The sequence below is a fragment of the Solanum lycopersicum genome, chromosome 11, assembly GCF_036512215.1.
Source record: "Solanum lycopersicum chromosome 11, SLM_r2.1".
Lineage (NCBI taxonomy): Eukaryota > Viridiplantae > Streptophyta > Magnoliopsida > Solanales > Solanaceae > Solanum > Solanum lycopersicum.
Genome location: NC_090810.1, coordinates 38,639,028 through 38,658,722, shown reverse-complemented (window position 1 = coordinate 38,658,722; position 19,695 = coordinate 38,639,028). Strand labels below are relative to the sequence as shown.

At 32.3% G+C, this 19,695-nt stretch overlaps 2 protein-coding genes across 6 annotated transcripts; both read left to right on the top strand.

The window, feature by feature from the left end:
• The first annotated feature begins 601 nt into the window (after positions 1-601).
• Positions 602-1,120, top strand: LOC101266788 (uncharacterized). The gene has a single exon (XM_004250776.2). The coding sequence runs from the start codon at positions 602-604 to the stop codon at positions 1,118-1,120; it is 519 nt and encodes a 172-aa protein (XP_004250824.2).
• A 13,653-nt stretch (positions 1,121-14,773) lies between these two features.
• Positions 14,774-18,742, top strand: LOC101248165 (uncharacterized). Of its 5 annotated transcripts, XR_738554.4 has the most exons (7): positions 14,774-15,069; positions 15,156-15,177; positions 15,272-15,377; positions 15,448-15,555; positions 15,648-15,757; positions 17,455-17,549; positions 18,431-18,742. XR_738554.4 is itself a non-coding variant. In XM_004250689.5 (6 exons), exons 1-5 carry the CDS (start codon positions 15,009-15,011, stop codon positions 15,747-15,749), a joined length of 399 nt encoding a protein of 132 aa, XP_004250737.1. In that variant the 5' UTR covers positions 14,774-15,008; the 3' UTR covers positions 15,750-15,757; positions 18,431-18,742. The 5 variants fall into 5 exon arrangements, 4 of the variants coding, with proteins under 4 accessions (XP_004250737.1, XP_069147808.1, XP_010313075.1 ...); XM_004250689.5 differs by lacking the exon at positions 17,455-17,549; XM_069291707.1 differs by lacking the exon at positions 18,431-18,742 and having other exon boundaries at positions 17,455-17,852.
• The last annotated feature ends 953 nt before the right edge of the window (positions 18,743-19,695 follow it).

Here is a 19,695-nt window from a genome sequence, read left to right as displayed (position 1 = left end):
ACAAGGAACACATACTGAGTAGGTACCATAGGCCAACCTAAAATACTAATATATAATGAAGAATAGTATAAAATCAATTCTTGTGGCTAAGTGTCCAAATTGCCAACAAGTAAAGGTCGAGCATCAAAAGCCTGGTGGCATACTTTAAGAAATGCAAGTTCTTTCTTGGAAGTCGAAAAACATTAATATAGACTTCGTAGTGGGCTTGCCTCGGACACATAGGCAAAATAACTAAATATGGGTGGTTGTGGATAGGTTGACAAAATCCATTCACTTTATTCCCGTCAAGTCTACTTATTCAGTAGAGGATTCTGCAAGAATATACATTGAGAAGATTGTGAGCCTTCATGGGATCCCTTTGTCCATCATATCGTATAGAGGTGTTCAATTCACTTCTAGTTTTTGGAGGTCTTTTCAAAAAGGGTTAGGTACTCAAGTGAAGCTTAGAAATTCTTTTCGTCCTCAAACAGGATGGTCAAATGGAACGTACAATTCAAAACCTAGAAGATATGTTAATAGCTTGTGTAATTTATTTAAAGGGAAGTTAGGACAATCACTTCCATTGATTGAGTTATCCTATAATAATAGCTACAGTATTGTCATGGATCCTTTTGAAGCACTCTATGGTAGGAGACGTAGGTCTCGGATTGGGTGGTTTAAGCTTGGTGAGTCTTCACTCCTTGGTCCCGAAGTAGTCTATGAAGCTTTGGAGAAAGTTCATGTGATAAGGAATAGATTGAATAAAACCTATAGTCGGAAAAAGTCTTATACCGACAATAGGAGAAGAGACATTGAATTTGAAGTGTGTGATAAGGTGTACTTGAAGATTTCACCTATGAAAGGGGTGATGAGATTCGGTAAGAAGGGGAAGCTAAGTTTCTGGTATGTGGGTCCCTATGAGATGTTGCAACGAGTCTGGAAGGTTGCTTATGAATTGAAATTACCTAGTGAACTAGCTTTGGTTCATTCGGTATTTCATGTCTCCATGCTTAAGAAGTGTATTGGTGACCTCGAGTCTATTCTCCCTATTGAAGGGTTAGGTGTGGGTGAGAACATTTCCTATGAAGAGGTTGTGGTGGAAATCCTTGATCGTCAAATTAAGAAGTTGAGGAACAAATAGGTAGCCTCCATTTCTATGGAGAAACCACCTAGTTGAGGGTGAAACATGGGAGGCAGAGGCCAACATGAAGTCCCGTTATCCTCATCTATTTTCCTAGTTAAAGTTAGTAGTTCTTATTAATAATGAATAAATATGAATTTGGCTAATTTTGTAAGTATGCGCGTATTTTGGTAAAGGTTTATGTCAAAATGAGTTCTCTTGAAAAATGTTTTTTTGTGTTAACTTGCACTAATGTGAAATATATGTTTTTGTCTTCTTGAGATCTTTGGTCTTTTGGTGCTGTTTTGAGAAGAATAGCATGGTAACTCTTTGGTGTCATTTTGAGCTCATGTTAATGGTGAGAATGTAGTTCCTCATTGTGTGTTGTGAAAATTTGAGTTCTTATATGTTGTGACTTGTGATTGAGTTGGTATGTGTAATGTCATGTTTATGTATTGAACGGAGTTTTGAATTACTCCTTTGAGTTCTAACTCTTTTTGATTATATGTTGTTGGTTGGGCTGCTAGTATTGAGTACATCTTTTCCCTATAAAAAGATTTTTGTGTCATTTGAGGACGAATGTTCTTGGGGGGATAATGTAACACTCTAGAAGTCCATGACTTGGTCTAGAGCCTCACATGATGAACTAAGACTTGAAACACTATTTCTAAGCCTATTTTAATGTATTGTAGTTATGAAGTGATATAATCAAAACGTCAAGAAATGTCCATGACGTCAGGAGACTAGTGAAATTGAGGTTAGTGTGCTTTGGCATGTTTCATGAGGTTTTAAGAGTCAGAATATAATGAAAATTGGTGAAAAGGTGTTAAACATATAGAAAAGTGTGTTTAGGGTCAAAACGTCCAGGTACGACTCCCCAAGGACCACCCTAAGGGCTTAGAGAGGACCCTTCTATTTGACCCAAAACTGTCATGTTGGACAGTGTGCATCCACGAGCCAAACGATGAGTCGTCGTTTGATCCATGACGTCTGGAGACTAGTGAAATTGAGGTTAATGTGCCTTGGCATGTTTCATGAGGTTTTAAAAGTCAGAATTTAATGAAAATTGTTGAAAAGGTGTTAAACATATAGAATAGTGTGTTCAGGGTCAAAACGTTTGGGTACGACTAACCAAAGACCACTCTAAGGGTCCTTGGAGAGGACCCTTCTATTTGAGCCAAAATTGTCTAGTTAGACAGTGTGCATCCACGAGACAAACGACGAGCCACCGTTTGATCAACGTTCCGTTGATGGATTCGTTGGTTGACACTTAGCCATTTTCCCAAGATGTCCAAAAAACCACACTCTGAATCAAACGACGACTTGCCAGTTTGGTGCCGTCGTTTGGTCGACGGGCAACCATCATTTGAGTGTCGAGTTTCATTGCCAAGTTTTTAAGTTAGTGACTAGGTTGTTATTCGGTTAATTAAGGTTTAAAGGGAGGGTTAGTTAAGTTAGTTGAGGGACTATATAAGACCTAAACCTCGTTAAACTAACTAACACCTCATATTTCCCAAACCCAATTCTCTCCAACTTCTCTCTACTTTCTCTCTTTTCAACATACCATTGAAGACCAAGCTTCAAGGTTCACTACGTCTCCAAAGACTTTTTGACCATCAATTCTCAAGGAATCCTAAGGTACGAAAGCTATTCACTCTTGGAAACTCTTTCTCCAAGAGGCTCTTCAAAGTTGATTTCTAAAAGATATCAAAAACATGGGTTTCGTTCCAATTACGTATTTGATCTTTCAATTATATTAGATGTTGATTTCCTTTGATTATTATTGATAGATTACGATTATTTATGGGTTAATTATTGTAGTTCTTAGTCATTTACCTAGTTCTATGAAAGAATCCATTGATAAACCCTTTCCCCTAACCCTAGTTTATGAATAGAGGTTGATTGAATTAGTGATGATACGATTGACTTAGTTCTTGTATAGATGTTATTAAGTAAATTGATGGATGAATATGGTCAGATTGATGCTAATATCTTGAAGGAGGCTTATGAAGGTTATGTGGTAAGACTTTATGATCTTGAATCCTTTACTTCAATGATGATGACGTATACTTGATGATGATGTTCAATTGAAGTATTTTATTATTAGATTAAGAAGGTTATGGTTTGATTAATGTGATGAAATGTATTGACTATGTGAATTGTGAGATCATGTTAAGGGTATGAATATACAAGGTTGAATATGAATTAGTTGTGTGCCTTACTATGATATGATTATGCTATGTTGAACTCACAAATTAAGGGTTGTTATGAAAGGAAATTCTCATGCAATACCTAACGAGTAATGACTATGAATATACAAGGGGTTAGTCTCCTATGACCTAAAATAAGATGTGATGACTAATAAAGGCTTAAATACATTTTAAAAAGAAAATTTAGCTTAGCACCAAGTGAACTTTAAAATAAGGGGTGTTGAATCCCCAATGGAAGGGAGATTTACCAATGTGTTCATGAGACTCCAATTCTAATGGGCATTTAGTGAGTTCAAGAATTATCTCCTAGTTCATTAACTATTTTGGCCCCATAGGAAGACTAGCTAATGGGTCCACCTAGAAAGTTACGTTCATGTTTTAGTTCTACCTTGGCAAGTAAAGAACCTTCTTTCGGTTTAGGGTTCATCACACAGTATTCCATGTTTAGCTCACATGGTCTATGTCTGTTAAGGCAATTATTCCTGAAAGTAAAATGAATGAAGAAAGTAATGAAGTAAACACTAACTAGGGTAAATTATTCTAATTGTCGCATCATATCGATGTTGACATCCTCCGGTGTTGGCAAACTTGCTAGAAATTCTTGTGACTCTAATTCATCATCACTACATTCAATTATCGTTTTAACACAAGCTGCTTGTTTGAATTTAACTTTGGCAAATTATTATTCCTCCTATCGGGATTGGCCCAATCTCTAAATAAAACTGATGTTTCCAAACTTCCTTCCTCGAATGAATGTCTATGATCGCTAATTTGAAACATTGCCACATTGAAAGCAACCTCCGATGTAAGTGATGAAGCTTGAATGACAACATAACGAACCATTTCACTCAAAATTGGAAATGCAACGCTCCGCCTCCTCCACCATCCTAATAAATCTTCATTGTCATCTTTGATTTCTAATGCTTCTAAAGATTAATTAAGATATTCTTAAAAATCATCATGTTCAGAGAACTAAGACCACGAAAACCTTGCATATAAGTTGAAATTCGAACTTCACTCTCACGATTAGAAGTTTGACCAACTTCTCTTTGAATATTTTCCGTTGTTCTATATTTTTCATATAAATTTTTTTCTTCTACTTTTATGCTAGACTTACCCTTTTCATAAGTTGAATTTTCATCCGGTAAAATTTCTCAAGTATCATAAAAAATGTCAACAAATGCATGCACACCTCGTAATTTATAATCAGGAAGTAAAGTAGTAGTTAAATAAATCTGAGGAATAGGAAAAAAATATTTTAAAAATATTTCATTCACACCTTCAATTGCAACTCTAAATTTATCTATTTTTTTATATTTAGAAAATTGAATTGAAAGACCACAAATATTCATTAATACTGATGAAATAGTAGCATGCTGAATTCCAGAAAACATGGTTGTAGCATCATAAAAAAGTTTTTAAAATTCTAATAGTTCTATAGTTTCTTCCCAATCTTCATCACAAATTCTATCTAGTGGGTCAACATTATGAGCATTAAACACTATTTGTATGGGTCTTTTAAATTATAAGCAACTGAAAATATTTCGTAAAATGAATTCCACCTTATTTTAATATGTCTTGAAATTCTTCTAGGTGACAATTCACATAGTAAACAACGCTCATTAAATTTCCTAATTCTAGCAGCTTTATTAGCATGAAAAATTCATGCAACAACATATTCAATTTTCATGCAACCACAATCAAATAATGAAATTTCATCTTGTACAGCTAAATTTAATATATGTGCAACACATCTAACATGAAAAACTTTATACTCGATTGGACATAACCGAACTTTTAACATACTAGCAACGTTTGTATTATTTGATGCATTATCTAATGCGACAGACATTACTTTATCTATAAGCATGTAACAATCTAAAAAAATCAAAATATTTGAAGCTAAATATGCACCAGTTTTTTTCTCTACACATTCTTTATATCTTAAGATTCTTTTTTGCAAATTCCAACAATGATCAATCCAATGTGCTATAATAGTTAAATAATCATGTCCATTAACACTACAACCCATATCCAAAGTTATAGACACTCTACTATTTAATATGCTAAACAAACAACGAAGATATTGACAATGTTTACCTTGATATTCAAAAATATCATATTTAACAATATTTCTTGCAAAACCTCTAAAAGCAGGATTATAGGTTTGTTGAATATATTCAATAAAACTGGGATTTGAAGGAAAACTATAAGGCAAAACACAAACATAACCCATTTTAGCTAAATTTTTGCGAATGCTTTCCTTATTATATTTACGTTGTGTTAGTGGACCACCGGGGTTAGAAGGATCTAATGTTCCTTGAACCATGTTAGAAGCCCCTACCGATTCATTACCACTAATATCAAATTCATTAACTGGAATTTATTTTTTCTATCGGCTAATGCTTTAGCTTCTATATATTGAATCGGCACAAGATAACAAATGTCAATTTAGTCCTCTGTCCCACCTTGACCCCCACCTTGTCTATGTTTAAAAGGTTGCATACACTTATTATAAATAGCAACATCGTTTTTCTTATGGAAGTCATAAATTGCCACACAATAGAAGTTTTAGGGCGTTGATACTTCACCTTCTCCCTTGTGGGAGGTAAAAGGGGTGGACGTCCACAATTTTGTTCCGTTAAATTTGTAGTTTCATTTGGAACTTGTGTTATCGGACTAGTAGGTGTATCTTCTAATTCATCTTCTCCCGAATCATTTTCTACTTCTTCACCTAAAATTTCATCTAGATTAGGATTAATATTACCATAACGTCGTTCTAAACATTCGTAATTGAGTTGAACATCTGCATCAATATCATAAGAAGTATCATCAACATAAGTAGAATCATTTATATTAAATCTAACTCTAGACACTGATTTAGATGAAGTACCACCACATTTACTCTTATTTTTTTCTTTACTATTTTTTTTTACCAAAATTAAATATTTTTAGAATGGCACCTTGTTCTTTCTCTTTTCCTTTATCGGTATTGTTATTGCTAGAACTCATATTTAATTATATATGATGTATAATATAAAAATAATAATAACACAAAAATTTAAGACGAAAAATAAATATAAATATTATGAAACGAATGTACCAAACGTCTGCGTTAGTAGCAGACGTTAAACTGATTTTTGAAGCTTGTAGTTTGTTGTAACTTGTAACTTGTAATTTGAAAATTGAAATAAATGTATTATAATAATATGAGACTTAAATGGAATAGAAATTAAAATTTAAGAATTAAGATTGAGAGAATATAGAAAATAGATGAGAGAAATGAGAATAAATGATTTTGTAAGAAATAGTAAGGGATGGAGGGGTATTTATAATATTAAAAATGGGTTAAAATGTATTTATGATAACTTGAGGGTTTAAATTAAAGTATTAAAAGTTGGGGGGGTTATCCGTTGGGGGTCCACTAGTCGTTTCCCCAACGGTTGGCAACGACTACAAATTGATTTTTTTTTTAAAAAAAAATAAATTAGGGAATCCCGCGAACTGGCTGGTTCAGCCAGGTCGATCGGTACCAAACAGTTAATCGACCCTTGAACGATCCCCTAAACCCCTATTCCATAAACCCCCCAATATCAACGAGACCGGGTCCGACGGGCCGACCCGATGCCCTTGCCACCCCTATGCTATACCCACCCCTCCAGACCGTTTCTTCCACTCCATCTTTCATAATATTCATTGAGATTATACACATATTTTCTTACATATTTTTAAGAAAATATGTTTTGCTTATCTATTGTCCACAAAATAAATAAAAAGAAAAGTTCACTTATTTTCTTAGAAAAATCTTTTCTTTCCTTTCGAAACACCCCAAGTGAAAACTCTTTTGGTATTAAGACAGTTTGTTACTTTAGTCAAATGAGATTTAAGCCTTATTCGTTTTCATGAATATTAAGATGTTTGAACTTGAAACCAAATTTGAATGATTAAGATATTGTCTCTAGATCTGAACATTCAATAAATTAAGACTGTTTGTTTTCCAACATCTGCATGTCTATAATTTATTCATATGTATACACTAAATATATAATCAAATAAGAATTAATTAAATATTAATAAAATCAAATCATTGTTTGATAAAAAAGAATGAAACACTTACCCTTAGTGATGGTGGAGATAGTTTGTAGTGGTGTAAATGATGATAATAGTTGTTGTTACTCGCTAGTACGAGAGTGGTGATAATTGTGGTGATGAAGGCGAGTAGTATTGTGGTGATTGTCTTAATGGAAGAGATTGATAGTTGTATTGGTGATTGTAATAGTGAAGTTGATTGATGTTAGTAATTGATTGGGCTGATGGTGGTGGATAAAGAATGTTTGGAGGTTGATGATGTGTTTCGGATTGTTGGCAGTGAAGCTAGTTATGATGATGTAGGTGGTTGATAGCAAAGATTTACAACACTTGTGATAGTGGCTAATAGTAGCGGTGGAGGTGGTGACAACTGAAGAATGTGTAGTTGTAGTTGGTAGCGGTGCTAGTTATGATGATGGAGTTTGTTGATAGTAGAATTTGATTGTAGATAAATAAGGTAGTGGTAGTTTAGGTGACAATGACTATAGAGTCGGACAACAATGTATATAATTATAATAATGGATGAGGTAAGTGTGCTAGAAGAAGAAAATAGTGATTAGCAATGGTGATGATTGTGATGACAGAGGTGACGCGTGGTAGATGATGGTAATGGTGGTTGACAACGGTGGTGGTAGTGGTGATGATGACATATCTGATTAATGGTGATGGTTGGTGATTGCAGATAGAGTAATGGTGAATATTACCCGTACGAGACTACCTTTTAATGATTTTAAGACACTATTATAAATTTTAATGATTTAAATCTATTCAGAGCAATTAAGTATTTAAATTCTTAATGAAAAAATGCACGTAATGATCAAATATCTAAAACATTTAGATTCAAACTTCTATTAAGTAAAAAGAAATGAGGCCTTAAACTTACAATTGCAAATGTCTCCAGCTCAATTCTCAAGTATCAACAATTTGTTGGCCTTTTCAATTAGTGTCTATTTCTAGACAAGCAGAATATCAACATCATGCTAATTTATTGATACAAAACAAACTTAACTGCCCATTAACATAAAGATTTCTCATGGACAATGAGCTTGGGAATTTGCACAAAATAAGATCTAATGTCATTGTTTACAGTTGTCTTGTTCAATGAAATTTTACAAAAAAAAAAAAAGGTTGGGTGCTCATAAAGTTAAGAGAAACAAAAAGAAAATAATAATACTAGTGAACAAATGAATATACCAACAATTAATACAAAGATTGAAAAAATGCAATGTGTTAACCAAAAAGAGGAAATAACATATAGGAATACTGATTGATATGCCAAAGATATTGATGAGAAAATAACTCAACAAAACTTTCTAAATGTAGCAATAAAATGGAATTTATATCTAAATAAGATAGAACAACAAGAAGTCCAAGAAAAATAAAAGAAGAAACAATGAAAGTAAATTTTCTAATAGTGGATGTACAAACAAAGAGAACAACTCAGAAATTAATATTTTACCATAGAGAAAATTCTCATATGGTTTATGTTAGAAGAAGAGATCTTAAGTCCTATATTGATGTTATAAGAAGAGATCTTAAGTTCGATGTTGATGATTAGATTTAGTTGAAGATTTCACCTATGAGGGGTATCATGAGGTTTAGTAACAAAGGAATGTTTAGTCCCTAATATGTTGAACATAATCAAGTATTAATGCGGATAGGCTAGGTGACTTATGAATTAGATTGTCATCTTAATTATGTCAGTGCATATGATATTCCATGTGTCATTATTAAAGAAAAGCATTGGTGATCCAAAATCTATTGTACCATTAGAAAATCTTGTATAAAAGAAATCCTTTTCGTATGAGGAAGATCTGGTTCAGATCTTATACTGATAAGTTCAAAAGTTGAGAAACAAAGAAGTTGCATACGTGAAGGTGTTGTGCAGGAATCAATTGGTTAAGGGTGCCACTTGGGAGGTCGAGGCCGATATGATATCCTGATATCCTCATCTCTTTCTCTCCGATCCTACTCTGACATGAGATATTTAGTCCTTTATAGTTCATTCTTACAAATTCATGAGTATTAGCCATTCTCATGTTTCATATGCATGTATATATGTTTTATGAAATGATATTTTAAAGTATATGTTAGCTTGGATTTGATTTTCTCTTTGATTATGCACATTATTTATGTAATTGCAATTATGTTGCATTGTTAGATCTCCTCCCCAACCCTCTTTGTGTTTCTTTGAGTTCAATTTGAGGATGAATGTTTTCAAGATGGAGACATTTTAACAACTCGAATTTCGAGAAGGGAAAGGATTGCATAATTGGTAGTTACCGATTAAGGTCTATTTGATCTGTCTAGTCTCCTAGAAATGAAAAAATAATTCTTGAAAAATCAAGTTTTAGTATCTCGTCGTATGGTTGATGAAGATTGTCCGTTGATAATCTACAGATTGTAGAGATGAGTTTGGTAAAAGCAATCCAGACTTAGTGAAATCTGGGGTTAAGGTTGAGTCATATGATTAGGGTCTATGGATCGTAAGAAGTCCTACAGACCGTATATGATCCCGTTAGAGTTGGATAAATTTTAAGGTCTTAGTACTTGTCCATGTTTGACTAGTACAAACTATTAATCGAACCTAGACAGTGTTCATAGGTTTTCATAGGGGCTTTTGGGTTCTTTTTTATATTTTTTCAGGCCTATATTATGTTGTTTTAGCCTCCATCCGAAACCCTATAGAAATACTTTAGGTCCTAAATCTACCCACTTTAAACTCATTATCCAATTTCCCTAAAACTCAACCAAATTTTATACCCTCTTCTCAAGCTAAGAAAGAAGAATAGGCTAGGGTTCACTCCATGATCTTTATTTCACCATTCATCTTAGGCTTTGAGTAGTGAGGTATGTGGGTATTCGCCCATGAAGTTATTCCTCCATGGATACCAAGCTTATCAATTCCTCAATTCTATTTCATTTGATCAAAGAAAAGCTCTTCTTAATTTTTTCATAGTTTCATCCCATTATGATTCAATTGTTATTTCAACCTTCTATTGCATGATTTAATGTATTTATATGATACTTAGTTGAAATAATGTGAATCCATGCATGATTCATGACTTTCAGCGATGAACCAATGAAAATTTATGAACCTTTGAACTACGAATTTTTGAAAGTTATACATGTCGTATGAAACTGATGTTTATGATAATAGAGTGCTTTTAGATGAAAGTATCAATGTTCTTATGAAAGGTTAACTCACATGTGAATACAATTATGATTGTAAAAGATAGTTCTCACATATGGATTCACATTAATGAAAGATTTTCTCATCTATGTTTGAGTTGTGTTTTAAGGAGCTATTCTATGTGTTGATTTTAAGTTGTGGATTTGTATTGACCATTGCTTTTCCTATGTTATAATGATATTTGACTTTTATCTATTCCGTTGGAATTTTGACTTAGCACCGAGAAGGCTTTGAGGTGGAGACTTAAATAGGATAGTCTCTAATAGCATTGTCTAGTCACAAACAACATGCCCCATAGGATTGTCTTAAATGACCTAGCTAGTAGATCAACTTTAGCAAAAGGTGATGTGTACGAATTCCACCTTAGAAAGTAAAATCCCCTTCTTTCAGTATGAGGAATATATCGAATTCCATAGAATAACTCTTATGGTCTTATTATCGGTTAAATCTAAGTGACCTAGATTCATTTACTTGATTTATTTCATTCCAGTTTTCGAATGATGTATGTGGTATATGGGTTACGTCCCAAACACTGCTTTTGATGTATTAGATAGATTGTTGAGATTATGTTAAACTTTCGCTTTGTCAATCTCTTTTATGATATACGTTATTTTTTGGAATCTTTATCTCTACTAGTTTTGACGTGCATGCGTTGCATGTGAAAATCAAATCATGTACTACAGTATTCTTAAAAAATAATATGAATATTGCTACATAAAAAATTAGTCACGCTTTATCTCTTAGTTACACCTCTTAAATAAATTTTCTACTCCCTTCCCCATAGTGCATTACTTTGTTATTATTGTTTTGCATGTGTTTTTACTTTTAATATAATATAAATAAATATTGATTTCAAATATAGAAGATATACTAAATGGATGTTTTAGCTAGAATATTAAATTAATTAATATTCATATTAGTGTTCTAATTTTATTGAACTTTGAGATTTTTAATGTTAATAAATAATACTTTGAGGCTTTAAGAAAAGAAGAATAGGAAACATAAAAAACAATAGTTAAAAATTGTGAGATAGCCCCTCTATTTATAGTTACAATGTGTAGTATTAGCATGTGCATATTGTTCTAATCATAGAAATATAGAAGATATATTAAATTGAGTGTTTTAAGAAGAAGATAATAATATTTATATATTTTTAAAATGTAGTTCAAAAATTTGATGAAGTCCCTCATTTTACAGCCAGCAAAGGACAGTGCACGAAAAACAACTTGTGGTGCCTTATCAAAAAGAAGTCACAACCCTTCAGAAAGATCAAAACTCATCGGATAAGTTATAGCTCTTCGGAAAAGTCGCAAGCCTTCGAAGAAGTCACAACTCTTCGAAGTTGCAACTTCAAAAAAGTTGCAACCCTTGAAAGAAGTCACAACTCTTCGAAGTTGCAACCCTTCTAAACAGTCAAAACTCTTTGAAAAAGTCCAACCCTATAGAAAAGGCACAACCCTTCAAAAAGGTCACAACTCATCAGAAAAGTTATAACTCTTCGAAAATGTCATAACCCGTCAATGTGAAAAATTGTTTGCCTTTAATTTAATATAATATAATACACATAAATAAATATAATACAATATAAGATAGTCAAGATATACTACATTTGGTGTTTTAAGTTGGGGTATTATAAGAATTCAACATTTAAGTTATAAGTTTTTTTAAGGTAGTATAGATAAAATAAAAGATATATAGATTGGTCTAATTTTGATTTGATATAATTTTTTTTTAAAAAATAAAGTATACTTTAAATTTAAGGATTATATGTAGGATATTTAAAAATGTCTTTTAACTTTGTGGTCTTAAAGATGCGTCCTCACCCCAAGAATAAGAACATTATATACTAAACTAAATAAAAATAAAAGTACAATAAATAAACTGGAAAAAAAAGAGTACTTATTAAATGTAGTTTGGATTCTTCAAAAAAGTTTTTGATCAAATACATTTTATCCATTAGTTTGAGATTTTTCAAATTCTGAACACGAAGTTGTTGTTTGTGCAATCGAAAATCATTAAACTTTTTGTAAAGTAAGAGTTTCTACAAAAGTATACTTTATGACTATGAATATGAGTGCATATTAATTATCACGATACTCTTCTAATTTGAAGTTGAGTTATTTCATTCTCCTTGTTGCATAAATTTTTATTGATCTATCTATTTTCTCCAAAAAAATATATATTATAATCAAAAGTACAACAAATAAATTGAAAAGGAAAGAATACTTATTCAATATAGTTTGAATTCGTCAAACAAATTTTTGATTAAATAGTTTTTCTCCATTAGTTTAAGACTTTTCAGATTCTGAACACGAAGTTGTAGTTTGTGCATTGAAAATCATTAAATTTCCCGTCAAGTAAGAGTTTTGCAAAATTATATTATATGGCTATAAAAATGAGTGTATATTAATTATCATGATATTATTCTCGTTTGAAGTGGAGTTATTTCATTTTCTTTGTTGCATCATATTTTTTTTATCTATCTAAATTACCCACAAAAAATATTGTAATTACATAATCGAACAACTCTCACCTTGTTATAAGTCGAAGAATAGAAAACTAACAAAATTTGTAGTTTAAAAGTTTGAGAAACCCCTTTATTGTTAGAAAACAAAGGTTAGTATGAAAAAATGTTTATTCTGTCTTTTCAGATAAGTTACAAACCTTCAGAAAAATCATGACTTTTCGAAAATGTCATAACTCATAAAAAAAGTCATAACTTTCAAAAAAAAAAAGTCACAACCTTTGAAAAAAATCACTACCTATCAATGTGAAAAAGTTTCTTCTTTTAATATAACATAGTGTATATAAATATAATGTTAAATATATAATAAATTGAGTATTTTAAGTTGGGTATTATAGTAATTTACCATTCATGTTGGAGAGTTCAGGCTTTTAATGTGGTATATATTATCTTGTATGATGTATGCTCAGTGACTTGTGTAGGGCCTTTCAGATTTTATACGCCATGTTAACTTACACCTAGAATATACTTTGAATTGTGACAGTACTCCTACTTATACCTATGATGTAATTGCAGGTTGTCATACTTGCTGAAGAGGCCAACGTGAATGATGCTTGAATCGATGAAATGCATTTGGATCTCACTACAACTTTTGAAGAATGATGTAAACAATTCGGGGTCGTTTGGTACAAAAACTAACAACGCAGGGATTAGTAACACAGATATTAGTAGTGTAAGGATTAGTAGTGCGGAGTGTATTTTTATGAAGTGTTTATTTCATTGTTTTTCACCTCATCTTGTGTTTGGATTAAAACTCTATAAAGAAAAAAACTTCTTTCCAATTATAGCGTTGAATTATTATGTAATTTGGTCAAGATAGATAATTACCAGACAATATTTTTTTATGGTCTTTCTAACTAACTATGAGAAGAACAATTTTATTATCATGTTTGATATTTTTTTCACATAAATTATTTGAGGATAAATAATTGTCGTCTTAATATATATATATATATATATATATATATCACAAACGTCATAACAAATAAACAACTCACATTTCAAATTTGTACTGAATTTATTTACAAACAACTCTCTCTAAAATAATTAAAATGATTTGATTATATTTTTGTCTTTACATAGACTTATCCCATGATATTATATATCTATATATTACTAGTACCTATAGAGCCGTCAATATGAGCTAGGCCCGTTGGACCGGCCTGACCTAACTCGGAATTTAATAGGGGTGGACTAAGATTTTTGAAGCACATTTAAGAAAAGAGCTTTTTAGCCCGGCCTGAATAAGTCTGTTGATTTGAGGTGCTTGAGAAATATCGGTAGGGCCGGACCGTGAGCCTATAAAATTAATTAAAAAATATAATATAATATTAAAATTTAAAATTAAAGAGAGTCCAAAACTCAAAACAATTAGGTTAATATTTCTATTTAAATATTTATGCTTTTAATTTTAAAAGAACTTAAGAAATATTATAGAAATAATTTTATTTATGGATTTGATTTACAAGTAGTAAAATTAACATGATGTAATATTATTTTGTCGATATTTATGATAATATTTTTAAATTATAATTTATAATTTAACTTAATAATAATAAAATATATTTAATTTTTAAAAAAAGTTAGATTGATCCCAACAAACCTGTAGCCTACGTAGTTATGAATTGGACTGACCGTCGGCCAACACAAAAAAAAATGAGCTACCCCGTCCTTGTAAATGTCAAAATTTGTATGAGTATTAACACCTCTAAATACCAAGATAGAGTCCACCTCTAAATACCAAGATAGAGTCAATTCCTACCAAAAATACAACTAAATAATACCAAATATCATAATTATACCAAAAAATACTGTTTTAAGGATTTCTATATGGTATGATAATTGATATAGGTGATTGAGAGAAGCACCTGTTTTCTGTTTTGGATTTTGAGAATGAGCACTAGTGCTTTGGTTGCGGAGAAAGTGTGGAATGATATTGAATCAACTCATTCAGGTCTTATAATTCTTCTTCTTCAACTGTTACTCTATTTTAGGTTTATATATGACTGACTCTTAACTTCATTTGCTAATTTGTTTCAGTCAGCGATGAACAACTCTCAACGTCAGTTCTCTTTTCTTTCCATTTTCCATTTTCCATTTTCCATTTTCCAATTTCTGCTCTTGCGTTTACTGTAATTTATTTTTCTCTTCTCTAGATTGCATTTCTTGTTTGGCAAAAATTTGGAGCGAGCAATGACAATAGTTGATCAAAGAGGTGTAAAAAGGATTTTAGGTCACCCCAGTGGCCGTTCCATCTTTCAGGTACACCCATTGGGTTGGGTTTTATCGGGGTGTAAATATTGAATCTCTATTCATTTTTATGGTTGTGCAGGTTGTAAGTGAGTCAAAGAGGAAGGAGGAATATTTATGCTTTCCACAACATTATTGTGCTTGTTATTCCTTCTTCTATGACATTGTAAACAGAGGGGAACAACTTTGTGTGTGTGAGATTTACCCTTCCTTCCCACTCGTTTTATCCAATATCAATAAATTAATTGTAACATTCTCTTCTATCTGTTGTTTTCCCCACAGTGTAAGCATCAATTAGCTGCTAGACTTGCTTCTTCCTTGGGAACATGTATTGATGTTAAAATGTCTGACCACGACCTTGCTCTCATGCTCTCACACCTTTGAATCTCCAGGTAATACTCGAAATCCGTTTACAATTTTATGTCACGAGGTCAAGCACATATGCTTGATTTAACTTGTTATTTCGAGATTATGCAAATCGATATGTTGTTAACTAAGATTAGAAAGAACAGTTGTACAATGAATGAAATAGTGAAATCCAAGTAGTGTTGCTTCAGCTTCGATTCCGGTTATAACTTAAGCTGTTAGTTCTGGAAAGAAAGGTGTTAGTATAAGCATTTTCGAGTGTATATCCATGGTCAATAATGTAAAAGTGCTCCAGTTGGAGATACTGTTGCCAGCTGTAAACCCACTGATCATCCTTTTAACGCGTCTTTGGGCCACGAGTCGTTTCTTTCCTTGTCAATGCTTTGCCTTTTATCTGCTAGAAACCTCCGGCTGATCTGGTACCATGATGGAAGTAATCAATCTGGATACACAATGATCCCGAGTACTTCTCGGGTAATCTTTTGAAGGAAGCTTTTCTTGATGACCTCTGTTTTGGTTTTATTCCAATGCCAGGGGTGCCCCATCCTAAGAGGCCAGGTGTACATGAGAATATTCTCCAATACAATCTTGTAGTTTTTGATTTGTGCAACACTTTTAAATTTAAGGTGGCTTGTTTTGCCATCCCTAGTATTTTACCTTCTTATTTGTAATTCAAGTTTTATATATATTAAAAGAAAAAACTTTGCCACCAAATTACTATTCCATCTTAACTGGCATTCTCCTAACTGAAATGATCATTCTAGAACAAATAGGTTTTCTATCGGCCATATGTATTGAAATGATGAATTCTTAATCAAAGGCCAAACTATGTGGATGTTCAGCTGTATGAAGGTGTTGCAGTCCTTTTTAAGCTTTTGGCTTGTATAAATTCTCTGATGACTATAATTTTATGTTCATGTTCCCTTAATTTAAACCACAGTTGTTGGCATATTAGTTTTGGTGCTAAAATTATTGCAGATGGATGTCGGTGTTTTTTCTTTTGGGCTATTTTTTTGCAATAACACATTTTTATGAGGTTGCTTTTCGTTTTTAGAGAGATCAGATTGCAAAGTTTGTTAATGATGATCTCTTCTTTCTTTTCCTATTTGTGCAACTTGCGTGCACCTTGACTAGTACCTACAACCTCCAAACTGCATATGTACTGGGTAACTCTGCCCTCTAAAGCTTAGTCAAATGGGAAGAAATCACGTAGTGTGCTTCAGCTTCGATTCTGGTTATAACTTGAGCTGTTAGTTCTAGAAATAAAGGTGTTAAGCATTTTCGAGTGTATATCCATGGTCAGTAATCTAAAAGTGATCCATTTGGAGATACTGTTGCCGACTGTAATGACCATTCTAGAACAAATAGGTTTTCTATGGTCCATCGGTATTGAAATGATCAATTGTTAAACAAAGGCCAAATCATGTGGATGTTTAGCTGTATGAAGGTGTTACGGACTTACTGTCCTTTTAAATTTTTGGCTTGTATAACTTCTCTAATATTTTTAATTTTATGTTCATGTTCCCTTAGTTTTAAAACCACAGTGGTTTGCATATTAGTTTTGATGCTAAAACCATTGCAGATGGATGTCCCTATTTTTTTTTTTCCTTGAGCTATTTTTCGCAATAATACGTTCTTATGAGGTTGCTATTTGTTTTTAGAGAAAGATCAGACTGCAAAGTTTGTTAATGATAATCTCTTCTTTTTTTCTTATATGTGCAAGCTTGCATGCACCTTGACTAGTCCACCGGATACCTACAAACTGGGTAACTCTGCTCTCATGCACCTTGACTAGTCCACCGGATACCTACAAACTGGGTAACTCTGCCCTCTCATGCTTAATCAAATGGGAAGAAATCAAGTCTTTTTGTATCTGTTTGGGTTTCAGATTTGAATCCTGGTCTTTAATTCATTGACCCCTAGGCCAGATTCTCGGTTACAAGTGTACAAATGATAACCATGATCAGTGACCTACTTTGTGGGATTTCACTGTGTATGTTGTTTGTGTTGATCAATGACCTACTTATGCCTCTTAATTACTTCCTACCATTTCAGATGTAGAGATTTAAATTGAAGTTTCGTTTTTGGCCTCAGAATGAAGCAACTGTCAAATACCTTACACATTCTTGTTTGTTGGAAAATATTAGTCCTGGACAGAGATTGAGTCCATCACTTCACCTCTTGACTGCTTAAGATGATACTGTTATTCATTCTCTTGGATACATCTCTTAAGATGACATAGACGTGGAGATCCTTAAAACCTTAGAGAAGAAGCCAATGAACCAGAAAAGGAGTTGAAGTAGGATTAAGCAAAATCTGTTTACTGCATGGCCAATTCTACGCAGAGACAGGTAGTGATTATTTGAAGAGAGGATATAAATTTAAGCAGAAAGCTAATAAGGAAGTGAAAGATCTATTTGGTGAATCAAGTAATCTATTCAGACATTATCACCAAAAGAAAAAAAGATCAATTAAGATATACTAATTATTTTTTAAGACGGCAGCAGACCCTACTGCAAATATTTGAATATTGCCTAGCAGTCATGATTCCTCTGGCATTATGACCTTAAACACAACAACATTTTGTCCATAGATCAATTATTTCGTGGATTGGATTTCGCTTGTATAGTTAACAGATGTCATGATGTGGAGTCTATATCTTCTCTATCCTATAGTTGAAACCATCAGCTGTATTGCAGGTTGAAGAAACATCTTGTTCTAAAAGAAATGCAACCATCATATGCTTTTATAGTTCTCAACGATGATGATTTGGACTTGGGAATTACTGCTTTGTTTTAAGAGGACTACATTCTTTTGGAACTTACAACAAAGTAATCAGAAATGTACTTTTAACTATGTTGCCAAAAGAGGGATCAGTATCTGATCTCATTTGTTTGGTTGATGTAAATAGTAAAGATAACATCTAAATTTGTCAATATTCCAGAAAATTATTCTTGTTATACATAGATATTATCAGATGAGGAATCACTTTGTATTGCTTTCAAAGAAAAGTAGCGGATGCAATTCGTAAGTTTCAGCTATTACATTGTTTAAATGCACTTCTTAGTTATGAATTGGGTTAGTTATAATATATTGAAGGTTGATTTAAAGTAGGTCAATAGGAAGATATCATGAAATCAACAATGAATATTATTTTCATGTATATTATATATCAAAAATATGAATCATACGTGATTTTTATTATTTATTTCAGAAAGGTTTAAATTTAGACCAATTAGATTATGATTTTACTCTCTTAAGGGATATGTTAAAAAAAAAAAACAAATATGAACCTAAAGGTTAATATAGAGACTATTTTTCATCTCGATTGAAGTAAACATTTTGATACCAAAACTTGTACATGAACTTTGAAAATCTACATGTAGCAAAACAAAACATTGAGGGAGGAGGATGCATGGCAAAAAATAATGCAGCTCAGCCCTGAATCAGTATTGTAACTTTACTTTCTTGAAAATGCAAAAATAAGCTCTCTTTTCTACTACTATATCATTAGAGATACAAATCAATTTCTGCTTAATAAAATATTAGACATAATGATGGTTCAACTAGAATGGCACTTTGAACATAGAACAATCATATCAAGATCAAGTAGTGTTACTCAAATAATAGTCATATTGGAACTGAGATGGGTGCTCTTGTAAGTGAAGTGAACCTAATACAAATTTAGCTTGATTCTAAAGAGTATCTATCCTTTTGTTTATACACAGATAATAGCATGCTTCCATAAGGACTCCAGCCTTAATTAATCAAAAACTCTAAAGCACCCAGAGAGCATACATTTACTAGGTTCAAAGTGATCAACTATAAAAGGGAGCATGATGTAAACGTCATGCCTATTATAAGTTGACCTCAAATGCATTTCAGAAATTATTTTAGTACCCTGGCTCCTTTCCTAAATAATGGTTTCACCTCAACAATATCATTCACACTACATAATAAGACA